The sequence below is a fragment of the Balaenoptera musculus genome, chromosome 18, assembly GCF_009873245.2.
Source record: "Balaenoptera musculus isolate JJ_BM4_2016_0621 chromosome 18, mBalMus1.pri.v3, whole genome shotgun sequence".
NCBI lineage: Eukaryota > Metazoa > Chordata > Mammalia > Artiodactyla > Balaenopteridae > Balaenoptera > Balaenoptera musculus.
In genome coordinates, this window is record NC_045802.1 from 16709136 (window position 1) to 16725765 (window position 16630).

The window sequence follows — 16630 nt, forward strand, 5'->3', positions numbered from 1 at the left end:
AACAGAAGGCAAAAAAGCCACAGAGGATGTTAGTTTCCTCAGTAGTTATGAAATATTCCCCTTTCTCAGGATACATGACATAGCAACTGAGAAGCTTCTGAAGCACCATAGAAACCAGCTAGAAGGAATGCTTGTTTTAGGTTAGGGTGGACAAACGAGGCTTTGTTGCTAGAGAGGTGCTGATAAATATTTAATTTATGTGACTCCTATCAAAAGAAACTGTAATACCTGTGTTGGGTTCTCTCAGGAAAAAGATGAATGGCCGATCTGCTTTAAAAATAGGAATCCGAGACCTTTTCAGTAACAACAGAGCTGCAGGAAAGATAAAGAATAGAATCCCATTGTATTTTCTCTTCATTTGAGGAAAGTCACTATTAAAATTGGATACGAAGTCACTTATATGCCTTGATTTTTGGAGAAATAAAAGTATCCTAATGATATAGCATTGTTTAGTGTTATGATGGGGTGCAAATGGGAAAATTAAAGAGAAAAGATACCACTTAGCCAACACTGTGTCCTATTTTCAAATTATTCCATGGAATAAATTCCTTCCTGAAGGTAATTTTCAGAATGACTCTATTCCTTGTTTATGGGGTCGTGCTACAAATCCTTTTCAAAATGGCTATCTCTTTTCTCCCATCATTTTTCAAAAACTTGGTTCTGTTAACATTTCTTTTTTTAGAATGCTCTACTACATCTGGACTTGGGTTTTTAGTGGGGAGGCTTAGAAGTGTGAAGGTTGAACTGGATAAATCTAACAAAGGGAGATAATGGGGAAGCAGCTGACTGAGTGTTGCTGACACTCTGTGCTCCTAGGAACATACCTGTAGCTGCAGATGCCTTGGTGCCTTCCTCTGAAACCTCAATCTTGGCCTTGTGGATTGCTTCAGAAACATAAACGCCATCTTGGCCTAATCCCAGGACATTAAAATGTGATTGTTTATTTGCATTTTGATGCATTTAGTTGAAAGATTTGAGTACATTTTTAAAGAATGGACTTTACTTACCGTCTCGTTCGTATGCTGCTTACTGTGTAGTTAGGAAGAGATTTGTTTGGGAAATTTTAAGGTACAATGATTTATGCAACTTTCAAAACCTCAAATTTGGTAAATTATCTAATAAATAACCCCTCTCAGATTAACATTCAGGGCTGTGCCCCATTTTTTTCAATAGTTAGTTTTCAAAAATAATTTCTAGTTACTGTTGAAATCTTTCCTTTAGTATTTCTAAAATTTCGGTGGTATAAGAATTGCCATAGTATGTGTTAAAATGCAAATTCTGGAGCCCAGGAATCTGCACATTCAGCAAGCTTCTGAGATGATTTCCCTTGAATGCCTTCTTGGGCTGCATTTTAAGAGCCACTTTTAAATGACAGTCAGAGGTTTGTACTATGGGCCTTAAAAGGCAGTGTATAAAAAATGTCTCATGCCTCATGACTGCATTCTGTGTACTGAGTATATCAGTTATGCAATTATCTTGCCTTATTGGCTAGAATTTGCAAAGAAAATGAGACGTTAGAACTATAATAGTTGTATGCCAACAATTTCAAAGATATTATAAGCTTAGCAAACGGGAATCTGAGTGATCCAAGCGTTAGAGGAACTGACAGGTTTTTGTGATTTAGCCATCAATAATTTTTAAACAACTCTCCACAGTGAAACGGTACTTGATAACACAAAGAATGAAAGTAAGAATCTTTAGAATGAGAAGAAACTTTAGAAATCATCCCGTCCAACCCTCTCATTTTAGAGTGAGCTGTGAAGTCATCTGAGGCCACACACTTGACAGGAGGTCCAGTCGGGCGTACGCAGGTGTTCTGACAGCAGGTGCAGTGCCTATTTCCACCCCACCCTTCCATACAGACGCCACCACCTTGGAAAAGTGTGTTCTAGTCAACTGTAGCACGCACTGGAAAGGGAGCTGTGGCAAGAGTCTTAAAATAATCATTGTGATGGACATGTATTTTGAGGGGGCTTCTTTGTTTGATCTTAGACTAATGTTTAAATTGTTTTGCATTTCTCATGCACATACAAGGGGATGGCAAATGAATGTTGTGAGAGAATGATACCAGTGGAGTACAGAATATGCAGCATTTCGTCCATCTTGTAAATAAGGCATACACAGGAGATTGTGAGTTGGCTGTGTTCACTGTACGGAACAGATACTTTGCAGCGTCAGTGAAGGGAACCAGGCAAGGGCCAGAGGAAGAGAAAAATCAATGGAAACGTTCACTTGCCATCACTTGTCCTAAAACCAGTGCAGAATCTGATTGATTGTAGCAGTTGGTCTTTTTCTGTAGGATCTTTTAGAAAAGAAACAAATTTCTCTACAATAACTAGCCTGTCTCACTAACTCATTGAGCAAACTGAAATGCAGTGCCCAGATCAGAATTGTGTGTATAAGGAATGGTTGATGGTCATGAGAAGCTTTTACTAATCTGTGACTTCGTTACTATCTAGTATGCCATCTGAACATTTAAAATAAATGTTAATGAAATGAGCAAAGGTTCTTTATCAGCTAGAATATAGTAAATGCGTTTGTGTTAGAGACCAGGCACCGTGGCACAATGTGAGAAATGGGGTCGACTGGTTGGTATGAATGGGTTTTTGGTTAGATGGGCTTGGCTCTTTGAATTTCTTGAAACTGCAACTGAGGTTTCATTTAACTAGCTTTTTTCTCCATCATATTACAGGAGTGGTCCAATAATTGACATTTACATGTTTGCACAGACATAGGCTAAGACCCATAGCCTGTCATGTCCCAGCATCCTCATCTGTCATACATTTTATCTCTGGTAAGAGTTAACATTTCAGAAGACCAATATTTGTGATCAAAATAAGGATTCAGGAGTCATGTGTGGGTTTGTGTTTTTCTTGCTTGATCTCGTATTACAGATCCCTATTTGCTTACTTTTGTTAAGTAGCTCTGGAAATGTTATGCTACTAATGAAATCAGCACAAAGGGATTCTCCTGGCTTTGGGCTCATCCTCTTCTGCAGTGTTGGCAGCTGTCTAGTGCCATTGACAGCCGTACAACCTGTTTCCCCAAAATTTGTTCCCAAGGTTGTTTAAAGGTGCTATTCTATTAAAAAGGGTTCCATGAGTAATTACAATGGGAACAGCAAGTTGAATAGGTTTGTGCTTTTGTTTTTAACAGTGGACTTCTTAGAGCTGCTAATTTGCTAATGTTCATAGTGAATCTCCACAGGAGGGCTACAATATGTAGTGTTTAACCATGGAACAACCCACACTATCTCCTGTCTCCAAATTTACCAGGTTAGCATTCTAGAGAACATACTTCGGGAAACTAGCCGCCTTCCCCCCCACAATAAACTCTTCTGCTCCTATATTACGTTTCAATATCCAAAGCAAACGGGTAAAATTCTTCCTGTCCTCCCTGGCATACTCTCTTTTTCTTCCATAACATCTTCTATAAGTATTTCCATCTCATCTTTCCTCATTAGATTGTTAGTTCCCAGAAAGCAGAAGCTGTGTTATTCATTTTAAATATTTACTTTGCTCAACTAGCATAATAACGCTTGGTACACATATGTGTTTAGTAAATGTTGGATGAATGCATACTCGACACTCCTCACACTGTACATTTGTTTCATTTCCCCATAAAAACAACTGCCTTAATGTTCTTTAATCCGATTTCACTTGTAAGGAAATGTTGGTTGCTGTCCTTGGAATCACAGGGGCACAGCACAGAACGAGTCTTTGGCAAATCTCATCCAAAAGACTGTTTTAGTGTCCCTTCCCCTTTGTGAGTGGAGCCCGTCATTCTTTGTATGTGATTGGCCATCCTCTCAAAAGGCTTAAGAGTTTTGATAATATGACATTGTGTAAATGTAAGATTTGCAAAATATAAATTAGTAATCCTACATTTCATCCTCAGCTTCTCACAAAGCAGGACAAACATTATCATTTGCTGTGTCTTTTGTCTTCCCAGTTATTATCACTTACTATTGGCAACATTAATGGCTTTGAAAAAGTTATTGCCAGAATTTGCTTCTAGTTTATCTTTCTCATCGTCTTGTCACTTAGTTGTAGATGTCAAGTGTGTGTCACATAGCACCCAGCCCAGCATATACAGAGGGAGTGCTGGAAAGAATCTGAAATGGCCTCTGAAAGTAGTGGTTAGTTCCTTTCTCCATCCTTCTCCTCTAGCCCACTCCTCATGTCTTTCTTTCTCCCCACCCTCCCACCCAGCTCTGTTGAGATGTAATTGACATATGTAACATTGTGTACATTTAAGGTGTACAATGTGATATTTTATGTATGTATATATCATAAATAATATATCTTATATCTGTACCCTTTGACCACCTTCATCCATTCTCCCCACCCTGGCAACCACCATTGTACACTCTGATTCTATGAGTTTAGGTTTTTCAGATTACACATATATGTGAGATCATACGGTATTTGTCTTTCTCTCTCTGACTTAATTCACTTACCATAATGCACTCAGGGTTTTTCTATAATGTTGCAAATGGCAGGATTTTCTTTTTTATGGCCGAATAATATTCTATTGCATATGTATGTACTGCAACTCCTTTATCCATTCATCTGTTGATAGACACTTAGCTTTTTTCCATGTCTTGGCTGTTATAAATAATGCTACCGTGAACATCAGGGTGCAGATATCTCTGTGACACCGTGATTTAATTTCCTTTGGATATATACCCAGACGTGAAATTGCTGGATCATATGGTAGTTCTATCTGACTATTTTCCATAGTGGCTGCACCAATTTACATTCCTACCAACAGTGCACAAGGGATCCCTTTTCTCCACGTCCTTACCAACACTTGCTATTTTTTTTCTTTTTGGCTGTGCCACACAACTTGTGGGATCTTAAGTTCCCCGACCAGGGATCGAACCTGCGCCCTCAACAGTGAAAGTGTGGAGTCCTAACCACTGGACCACCAGGGAATTCCCAACACTTGCTATTTCTTATCTTTTTGATAACAGCCGTTCTCACAGATGTGAGGTGATATCTCATTGTTTTGATGTGCATTTCCCTGATGATTAGCGACGTTGAGCACATTTTCATGTACCTGTTGGCCATTTGGGTGTCTTTTTGGAAAAATGTCTATTCAGATCCTCTACCCATTTTTAAATTGGATGATGATGATGATTTGCTATTGAGTTGTATGAGTTCCTTAGACATTTTGGATATTAACCCCTTAACAGATATGTAGTTTGCAAGTATTTTCTCCCATTCAATAAGTTGTCTTTTCATTTTGTGAGTTATTTCTTTTGCTGTGAAGAAGCTTTTAGTTTGATGTAGTTTCACTTGTTTACTTTTGCTTTTGGTGTTTGTGCTTTTGGTGTCATATCCAAAAAATAATTGCCAAGACCAATTTCAAGGAGTTTTCCACTATGTTTTCTTCTAGGAGTTTTATGGTTTCAGACAGTTAAGTCTTTAATCCATTTTGAGTTAATTTTTGTGAGTGGTGTAAGATAGGGGTCCAGTTTCATTCTTTTGCATGTGAATATCCTGTTTTCCTAACACCATTTACTGAAGAGACTATCTTTTCCCCACTGAGTATTCTTGGCTTCCCTGTCAAATATTAGTTGACTCCATATGCATGGGTTTATTTCTGGGGTCTCAATTCTGGTCCATTTGTTTGTCTGTTTTTATGCCAGTACCGTACTGTTTCAATTATTATAGCTTTGTAATATAGTTTGAAATCAGGACGTGTGACACCTTCATCTTTGTTCTTTCTCAGGATTACTTTGGCTATTCTGGGTCTTTTGTGGTTCCATACAAATTTTAGGATTGTTTTTTTCTGTTTCTGTGAAAAACACTGGAATTTTGATAGGGATTGCATTGAATCTGAGGATTGGTCTGGGTAGTATAGACATTTTAACAACATTAATTCTTCCAATCCATGAACACAGGATGTCTTTTCATTTATTTGTATCTTCTTCAATTTCTTTCATCAATGTGTTGTAGTTTTCAGTGTAGAGATTTTTCATTCCCTTGGTTAAATTCCTACGTACTTTACTGTTTTTGATGCAATTGTAAATGGGATTATTTTGTCTCTTTTTCAGATAGTTCATTGTTAGTGTATAAAAAACACAACTCACATTTGTATGTTGACTTTGTATGCTACAACTTTACTGAACTTATTGGTTAGTTCTAACTAATTATATACCACCATTACAATATTAGAGAATCTGATTTTGATGATATATTTACTATTACCAGTGATTTTTACACATTCATACATTTTACAATGTTAATTGGCATTCTTTTATTTTACCTGGAAGAATGTCCTTTAGCATATCTTGTAAGGCAGGTCTATTGGTGATGAAGTCCCTCAGCTTTTGTTTGCTTGGGAAAGTCTTTGTCTCTCCATATGTGAAGGACAGTTTTGCCGGTATAGTATTCTTTTTTTTTTTTTTTTTTTGGCTGTGTTGGGTCTTCGTTTCTGTGCGAGGGCTTTCTCTAGTTGTGGCAAGCGGGGGCCACTCTTCATCGCAGCACGCAGGCCTCTCACTATCACGGCCTCTCTTGTTGCGGAGCACAGGCTCCAGACGTGCAGGCTCAGTAATTGTGGCTCACGGGCCCAGTTGCTCCGCGGCATGTGGGATCTTCCCAGACCAGGGCTCGAACCCGTGTCCCCTGCATTAGCAGGCAGATTCTCAACCACTGCGCCACTGGGGAAGCCCCAGTGTAGTATTCTTGGTTAACAGTTTTTTCTTTCAATATTTTGAATGTGTCATCCCACTCTCTCCTGGCCTGCAAAGTTTCTGTTGAGAAACCCACTGATTGTCTTATGGGGGTTCCCTTGTATGTAACTTGTTTCTTCTCTCTCGCTGCTTTCAAAATTCTTTTGTCTTTGACTTTTGGCAATTTAATTATAATGTGTTTTAGTGTAGCCCTTTTCATGTTCAACCTATTTGGGGTCATTGGGCCCTCATGAATCTGGATGCCCATTTATTTATGTTTCCAAGTTTGGGAAGTTTTCAGCCAATATTGTTTTAAATAGACTTTCTATCCCTTTCTCTTTCTCTTCTCCTCCTGGGATTCCCATAATATATATATTGTTTCTTTTGATGGATGTCCCCAGCTCCCATAGGCTTTCTTCACTCTTTTGTTCTTTTTGCTCCTCTGACTAGATAATTTCAAATGACTTATCTTCTAGTTCACCGATTTTTTTTCCTCTGCTTGGTCAAGTCTGTTGAAGCTCTCTTAATCTTCAGTGCAGTCATTATATTCTTACGCTTTAGGATTTCTGTTTTGTTTTTTTTGATGGTTTCTATTTCTTTGCTGAACTTGTTACTTATTTGTGCACTGTTTTCCTAATTTTGTTTGTCTGTGCATTCTTGTAGTTTACTGAACTTCTTTAAGAGGATTACTCAGAGTTCTTTGTTAGATAGTTAACAGATCTCCATTTTTTTAGGGTAGTTATTGGAGTTTTATTTATTTCTTTTGGTGGTTTCATGTTTTTCTGATTCTTCATGATCCTTCATTCCTTGCATTAATATCTATGTATTTAAGTAAGCAGTCTCCTCTTCCAGACTTCACAGGTTTGCTTTGGCAGGGAAAGACCTTCACCAGTCAGCTGGTAGCAGTCATGGGCAAGTAAGGCTCTCTATCAGGGTCTCTGTTTGAGCAAGGCTACTGCATATGCTCTGAGGTTGCAGGGGTTGCTGCTGGCTGGGTTACTTGGTTGGGTGGGTCTGCTGGCTGGACTGTGCGTTCAAGTGGGGCCACTGTGGGGGCTCCCTGTTCAGGTGGGGCTTCTGGCTATGTTTTATGGTTGGGTTGGGCCACTAGCTCTGTAATCACCTCTGGTTGGGTGAGGTTGCAGGCTGTGTTCCCTGGCAGGATGGTGCACTGATTGGATACCATGATTGGGCAGTTATGGGCTGGGCTCTGCAATCATTCCTGGTCAGGTGGGGTCTCAGGCTGTATTTTCCAACTGGGTGGTGCTGTTGGCTGGGCTCTGTGCCAGGTGCAGTGACAGGCCGGGATCTGGCTTGGTTGTACCATAGGTTGGGCTCCAAGGCCGTCCAGAGTCACTGATCAGGCTCCCTGGTTGTATGGTGTCAGGGGCTATGCTCAACAGTTGGGCAGGCCATCTGGCTTGGCTCTTTGCCCAAGCAGAGCTGTAGGATAGGCTTCCTGGCTATCTGGGTTCTCTGGCCAGGCTTCCTGGATGAGCAGGACTTGAGGCTATGCTTGGCAGTTGGGTTGGGCTGTGAATTTGCTTTCCTGCCTGGGTGGGTTGGGAGTATGGCCCTTTGACTGGAGACCCAAATCACAGAACTGTCAACTGAGCCCTCTGGCCAGATGGGGCCACTGGCTTGGCTCTGCAGATGGGCACTGCTGCTGGCTGGGGTCTTTGCTCAGGTGCCACTGCAATATGGTCTATTAAGGTTTGAGTGCCGATTGCTGTAAGCTTTGCCCCTCTTCTCCATCTCTTATCTGATTCCCTGAGATCAGAGACCTGAGAGGGCCTACCAGGATGTGTTCTGCAACATTGAATGTCTACCTTGGGCTCTCTTTTCCCACTGGAGAAACCATAGACCTAGTGCTTTGTCAGCCTGGAGGAGGGGTGATGTGGTCAGGGTGTAGCCATTCCTCTTAGCTTTCTAATGTGGTCCTTCTCAGTCTCTGTGTTTCAGAGGGGTGCTTCAGCCTCACCCCCTGGTGGGAGTATTTCCACAATGGTGACTTGTCTATGGTTAGTTGCTAGTTGGTCTTCTTGAGAAAGGGACTGAAGTCGGGAATGACCTGTATTGCCATCTTGATGACCTACTGCAGCTCTGCCCAGTCATCTGGTATGGCATAAGTTAACTTCAGTACACAACCAAACAACTGTGGGTGGTTTCCTCATTCACATCATAGTAACAGGGAACTTGCACTTCTTCATGAGCAGAGATTGAAAACTATTCACTTATAAAAGTCAAGAATAAGACAGTTTTTTCAAAGTTTCAAGTTGGTGCACAAGGAGTATTTCTTGGATTAGGAAGCATGGGTTGGTATCAAAGCCTGCTGATCCTATAGGAAGTGGGATTGCTCAAAAAGGGTATCTCTAGCTGATGTCTTTAGTGTAAGTGAAACTGGAATTATTCTTAAAAGCTTCATAACATGTAGTGTCAAGGTTGTCTGGGAGGAAAATTATACCCTGGTCTCAGTTGGGCCTTGAAATGATATCAAGCAAGTTCTTCATGCAGCCAAAAAAGGATCTGATGCCATGAAAGGAGAGATGAGTGACTTTTAAATGGAGAAGGGGAACTTGAGTAAAATGATTCTGGGCTTTGGAACCAAATGGAAAGAAAAAGCCAAATGTTCCCTGTGGTTGTTTAGTTTCCATCAATAGCACAAAACTGTTTGCAACCCTTTGTTAATTGTAAGATGGGAGGCCGGCATTTTCTGATCATTTACTCTCTGACGAGCTCTCTGCTGATGCTTTGCTATATGATAAAGAATTTCATTTCCGCAAGTAAGATGTGAGGTGGGTGGTGGATACCCCATTCAGGCATGATACGACGATTTGTTAGAGAGATTCAGTGGCCATGTCTCCAGAATTAAGTCAACAGCTTACTCGGGCACAGAAGTGACTCATCTTTTGATTATGTTTAAAGAACAGCATTGGAAAGCAATATTTTAGTTGGCAAACTCTATCTGTAAAAGGCCAGATATTAAATATTTTAGCCATTGCAGACCATGTGGCGTCTGTTGCAACATCTCAATTCTGCCATTATAGCAGGAAAGCAACCACGGATGATTTGTAAATGAATGGGAGTGGCTGCGTTTCAATAAAACTTTATTTATAAAAAGAGGTGGTGGGCCATCATATGGTGACCCCTGCATTAGAGGAACAAAACTTTATGGGAGAAGACTGTAAGGTAGAGGTGTTTTATCTGTAGGAAACATGCATGCAAGCTTCCCACTTAGCGCATGGTAACTGCTTGATGATTATTTAACAAGCCAGATCCATGAGCCTATATTTCTGCTGATTGGAGCAAATATAAGTAGGCTTTAATTGCATTATAAAACAAGAGGTTAGGTATTTTTTTTTTTTTTTTTTTTTTTTTTAGGTATTTTAAAAGGTTCTTTTTAAAGCTAGGCTGCTTGTTAGATCTTATCAAAGGAGCTATGGGCCTCAGAAGTCTTTACCAGTAGGGGAGCTGCACGATGTGGGTTGAGCTCAGTCCTGTTTGAGGACACAGAACTGACTGCATTTTAGGATGCACTTCTAAGACATAAAGGCAGAGAGGTTTGAGAACCAGGAAGAAGCAGTGAGTCACAGTGATTACTTGAATGTAGTGGTGTGGAAGAAAAGGTCGGAACGGCCCCAAAGTTTTGAACTAGGATGATCAAAACAGGAATGCCATAGCTGAGCTCCAGAGCCACAAAAAGATACTGTGATTGGATTCTGCAGGTTATTAAAGACAGAGTGCACTCAAGTTCTTCATCCCTTGCTCTTTCCTTGCTTCTCATCCTTTTGCTCTAATCTTCCTCTTTTCCTGGCAGTGCTAGATTATGTCTGTGTCACCAGGCAAAATTTCTGGTAGAGTCATTCAACGAAGTCAACAGTATTTACTGGATATCCACTGTGTGCCAAGCATTGTTGGGGCACTGTACCCAAACTGGACTATCACCTTGCTTATCTCTTTGCTTGTTTCGGCAATGAGTTCAGAGCTGGTGGATTATAAACAATCTAGAATAGATCCTTCCTCCTGTGTTTTATTTGATGTGCCATCTAACTGGTCACATCTAATGCCCAAGCTGAGACTTCTCTTGTGGACAAAACTCCCATGTTTTTCTGTGATTGCTTAAAGAAATCTGAGCAAGCCTTTAGAAAACTTATCTGTGCTGTGAGGTTCTAGCATTCAAAACAGAGATTTCACAAGCTCATCAGGCAAGGAAAATATCAAGACCAATGGCTATGCCTGCTCCAGTGTCATCTTCGTATAGATAATTTACCATCCAGAGCAGAAATGAACCTGAGCCTTTGGAGTTGGCAATAGTTTAGCCAGTGGTCTCCTGAGAGGATTCTGGAAGATAAGGTTCTGGCATTCCACTCTCTTGTAACATTAGATGTAAGTCTGTCAAACCATACGTGAATACAGATCCTATTGATTAGGAGTAGCTTGTCTACTGCAAGCCAAGAAATTGAATATAGACTCTGGGAGGGAGGACATTTTAAGGCAAGATTGTAGATGGATGAGTAATTTGAAGAAAGGAAGTTGGATGGATGAGGGTAAGTTCCGAGGTTAGCTCATTAGAAGAGGACAGAGAGGTACAGGAAGGGTGGGAGGGGAGGTAGAAACAGAGTGACCGTGAGGCCAGCAGGACAGCAGGAAGTCAGAACGAAGGGCTCTGTTGCACCAATGTCTCTGCCATCTCCTAGTCATGCCGGGCAGAGGAGGGGAGTTGTATTGTGTCCTTTGGTCACTGACTTTACTCTGAAGGTGGCATCCGAAAACGGTGCTTAGAGGTGGTCTCAAGAAACACCCCCTCCTCAACAAAGTCCAACCCAAATCTGTTATCTGAAGCAACAAATTCTTATATAAAGCAAAGCACTTTTTAAATTCTTTTAAACGATGTTAACTCTGGCTGTTTACCTCTGAAGGCTCTGTAGATGAGAATCCCTTAATCAGTGCATGATTACTGATTAAAAACTGCCCTAAACACAATGCTAATAAGCTTGGAAGAAGGACTGGTGTTACCTGAAATTCCTTTCAAGTTAGCTTTGAGTGGGTCGAAGAGATCGGTAACTCCCCAGGAATATAAAATGTTTTTCAAGTTGAAATGATTTTGGATCCTAAACCTAAAAAACAAAAACAAACCATCAACTTTCACTTAAAATTCTCACTCAGTGGACTTTCATACACATCACATGACAACCAAACCCCCTCACCTGAAAGTCAGGGATCTCCAGGCTCATTTCCAGCTTCATCTGTCATTGCTCCTTCCCAGACCCCCGACCCCCTGACTAATCTGACCACACAGCACTCTCTCCCAGCTCTGGACCTTTGCTTCTGCTGTTTTTTCCAGGTCTCCCTTGAGACCTTTCCTCTAAGCTCAGTTCAATTGTTACCCCTCCTCTTCCCCAGCTGTTTTGTAATGGTCAGTTCTTAAGGCCCCTTTAAACACTTTGTTTGTTCTACTCTTCTGATGTATAGAACATTCTGCTTCCTGTTACTGTTATTTATGATACTGTAAACTATTTGAGAAGAGAGGCCTGGTCAGTTTTTAGTTCCTCATAATAATTAATATTTAATGAGTGCTTATCATGTGCTAGGCACTACAACAAGTACTTTATGTGCGTTCTCTCATTTCATCTTCACGTAACTATGTTATTATTATCCTCATTTTACAGATGAGAAAACTGAGGCTTAAAGAGTTTAAGAAGCCAGCCCAAGAGGACATCCTGAGTACGTGGTGGAGCTCAACTCAGATGAGGCTGAGCACGGAGCCTGTGCTCTTGGCGTCTACACTTCACTACCTCGCATCCCGGGTGGCTTCTCACACAGTAGGTGCAGAAAAGAAGTTGTTGACTAACTGCCAATTGATAGAGTGTCTCATTTAATGTGTTCATCTTTGATACAACATATTTTCATGTTTGCTGTGTGCAACGTGGGTCTTTGGTTTTCCTAGCAAGTCCCGAGAGCGGGAAGAATCAGCATGCCAACTTCCTCATGTTTCTTCAAGGGCAAGGCATTTAAAACTTTAACGTTGAAGGAGCCTTTAAACCTACGGCTGACATTATTTTTCTTTGAGAATAAAAAAGTTCAAAATGGAATTTAGATGGTCATTTCCATAAACCATGTGGAACTTGCAGGAGAATAAAAATACTGCACAATATCAAAGTTCTTCACTGCCATACAAGACAATGTAACCAATATTTTAAACAAAGGAATCAGATTTTCTCATATATGTGTGTTTTGAATCTGTTCAGTAGTTTCAAAAAAAGGCACAAGCTTTCTCTAAGTATGCTGATAGTTCTCAAAAAAATTTTGGATCACCTTTTCTGAAATTTTCTTCCTTAAACTGCATTCTTTTGAGAACTCTCAATGCTGAAACACAGTGGTTAAGAACATGAACTTGGGAATCCAGTGCCGGGGTCTGAGAGCTGGCTCAGCCTCTTACTACCTGAGGGACCCAGGGCAAGTTACTTTGCCTCTCTTTGCCTCAGTTTCCTTGCTTGTGAAATGAGCCTAATACTAGTGCTTAGTTCTTAGCTTTGTGAAGATTAAATGAAACAGTCCTTGTAAAGTCCTCAGAACAACGCCCAGTGAAGCTCATGCACTTTATTGTTACCACTGTGGTTTTATTGTTTTGCAGTGATATTGAGAAAGAGCCAAGGCACATTTGAAGCCAAGTATGGAGGTTATGGTAGGTGATAAAACTGGGTAATATCATTTTTAGTACCTAAAGACAACAGTAAAAGCGAGGTATGACTATGAAAGACGACAGTGATTTGTTTTTTGCATGGCTACGAAGGGCAGTCCAGAAGAAATGCTACAAAAATATCTTGAGTTAAAAAAAATACCCTTTACCAAAACCAGACAAGGATATCACAAGAAAACGACAGACCAGTGTCCTTTATGAATATAGACGTAAAAATCCTCAACAAAATACTAGCAAATTGAATCCAGCAACATATAAATCCCCCATGAGCAAGTGGGATTTATCCCAGAAATGCAAGGTGGGTTCAACATATGAAAATCAATCAAGGTAAAACACCATATTAATGAAATAATGGACAAGGGCCACGTGATCATTTCAAGAGATGCAGAAAAAGCATTTGACAAAATCTAGAATTCTTTCATAAAATCAAAAACCACTCAACAAACTTGGGATAGAAGGGAACTTCTTCAACCTCAAAATGGGCATTTATAAAACTCCCACAGCTAGCATCATCCTTAACGGTGAAAGACTGAATGCTTTCCCCCTAGATCAGGAACAAGATAAGGATGTTCACCACTTCTATTTAACACTGTACTGAAGGGTGTGCAGGGCGATTATGCAAGAAGAAGAAAGCAAATGCATACAGAATCAGAAGAAAGAAGTAAATGTATATCTATTCACAGATGACTTGGTCTTGTATATAGAAAATCCTAAGGAATACACACACACACACACACACAGAAAAAACTATTAGAACTAATAGGTGAGTTCATCAAAGTGGCAGGTTACAAGATCAAGATACAAAAATCAACTGTGTTTCTTTATACTAGCAATGAACAATCTGAAAATGAAATCCCATTTACAATAGCATCAAAAAGGAATAAAATACTTAGAAATAAATTTAATGAAAGAAGTGCAAGACTTGTACACTGAAAACTACAAAACATTGTTGGAAAAAACTAAAGAAAATCTAAATAAAATGAAACACATCTTGTGTTCATGGGTTGAAACTCCTAATGTTGTTATAAAGCAATTATTCCCCAAATTAATCTATAGATTCAACAAAATCCTTACCAAATTCTAGCTGTTTATCTGGCAGAAACTGATAAGCTGATCCTAAAATTCATATGGAAATGCATGGGACCCAGAATAGCCAAAACAATCTTAAAAAAGAAAAAGTTGAAGGACTCACACTTGCTGATTTCTAAACATATTAAAAAGCTATAGTAATCAGTCAAGAGTGTGTGTGGTACTGGCAAAAGTATAGATATTTGTGCCTATGGAATAAAATTGAAAGTCTAGAAATAAACCTATACACTTATGGCCAATTGATTTTGACAAGGGCGCCAAGAAAATTCAATGGGAAGAAAGAATAGACTTTTCGATAAATGGCTCTGAAACAACTGGAGAGCCACATGCAAAGGATGATGTTGGACCTCTACTTCATCCCATACCCAAAATTAATTCAAAATGGATCAAAGACCTAAATATAAGAGTGAAAACTAGAAAACTCTTAGAGAAAACATAGACATAGATCTATGTGACCTTGGTTAAGCAGTGGTTTCTTAGGTATGACACCAGAAAAAACCACAAGAAACAACAACAAAAATAGATTAAACTTCATCAAAATAAAAACATTTGTGCTCAAAGGTCACCATTATGAAAGTGAAAAGACAACAACCCACAAAATGGGAGAAAATATTTACAAATCATGTATCCGATAAGGAGCTTGTATCTAGAATATAGAAAGAACGATTGTAACTCAACAATAAAAAGACACATAACCAATTTAAAAATGAACAAAGAATTCAAACAGATATTTCTCCAAAAAAGATATATAAATGGCCAACAAGCACATGAAAAGATTGTTGACATTAGTAGTCTTTAGGGAAATATAAATGAAAGTCAGACTGAGAGACCACTTCACGTGCCATAATGGCTCTAATCAAAAAGACAGGGGCTTCCCCCTACAGCTGTTGTCACACGCAGTTGTGAGGTCACCCAGGCTGCAGCGACTTGCCCCCAGCCTGAGGAGGAGGCCAAAGCATAGAGGAGGGCATTGCTGAAGGGCAGAGGAGGTGAACGCATCCTGACTAATATAACTAAGAATAACGACATGGTTCCTGAGTGCAAGCTTTATAACATCCCTACTTTTTAATCCACAATTTGGGAAGGCAGTCTTTTCCCTTTCCCTATCTCCCTTGCCTCCATAAAGAGGGGCCTTTAAAAAAATTATGGTAAAATATACATTATATAAAATTTACCCTTTTAACAATGTTAAGTGTATAATTCAGTGGTGTTAAGTACATTCACATTGTTGTCCAATCATCACCAGTATCCACTCCAGAACTTTCTCATCATCGCAAACTGAAACTCTGTACCCATTAAACATGAAGAGGGTCTTAGGAAAAAAAAGGACAATAGCAAGTGTTGACAAGAATATGCAGAAACTGGAACCCTCATACATTGCTGGTGGGAGTGTAAAATGGTGCAGCCACTTAGAAAACTGCCTAGTAGTTCCTCAAAATGTAGAGTTAACACATGACCCAGTAATTCCATTCCTAGGGTATATACCCAAAATAATTGAAAATATATAGCCACAAAAATGTGCACATGAATGTTTGTAGCAGCCAAAAAACAGAAACAAGCCAAAAAGTGTCTTGGCACCTAAATGTCTATACATGGATGAATGAATAAATAAAATGTAGTATATCCACACAATGAAATATTACTTGGCCATAAAATAGAATGAAGTACTGACACAGGCTACAACAAGAATGAACCTTGAAGACACATTATGCCAAGTGAAAGAAGCCAGACACAAAAGGCCATGTATTGCAAAATTTCATTTATGTGAAATGTCCAGAAAAGACAAATCCACAGAGAGAGAAAGCAGATTGCCTAGGGCTGGGGTGAGGGGGATGTGAGTGACTGCTAAAGGGTGTGGAGTCTCTTCGTGAGGTGATGACGAAGTTCTGGAATTAGATAGTGGTGATGGTTGTGCAACTTTGCAAATGTACTAAAAACCTCTGCATTGTACACTTTAATTGTAAATCCATTTAAAAGAATGGATTTTATGGTACGTGAATTATCTCTCAATTTAAAAAGAAAGCAAGAAAACACCCTCAGAAAAGCACAAACTACACATGATGACGATCAGCAGCTCCTTGAAGGAAGGGCAAACTCATCTGGGATATGTGAGATCTGGTGGGGTTAAGAAGATGCACGTATCATGTCTAATATAAGAA

General features: G+C 39.7%; 1 protein-coding gene across 2 annotated transcripts in view; it reads right to left on the reverse strand.

Annotated features, from left to right (window-relative positions):
• SERPINE3 (serpin family E member 3) overlaps positions 1-16630 on the reverse strand; it is a 32070-nt gene that overhangs the window by 2763 nt on the left and 12677 nt on the right. For both annotated transcript variants that reach the window (XM_036831473.1, XM_036831472.1), the window contains exons 6-8: positions 11699-11799; positions 825-911; positions 229-312 (exon numbers count right to left, since the gene is read on the reverse strand). In XM_036831473.1, coding sequence (XP_036687368.1) covers positions 229-312; positions 825-911; positions 11699-11799 — 272 coding nt within the window. The remainder of the gene's footprint in view (positions 1-228; positions 313-824; positions 912-11698; positions 11800-16630) is intronic.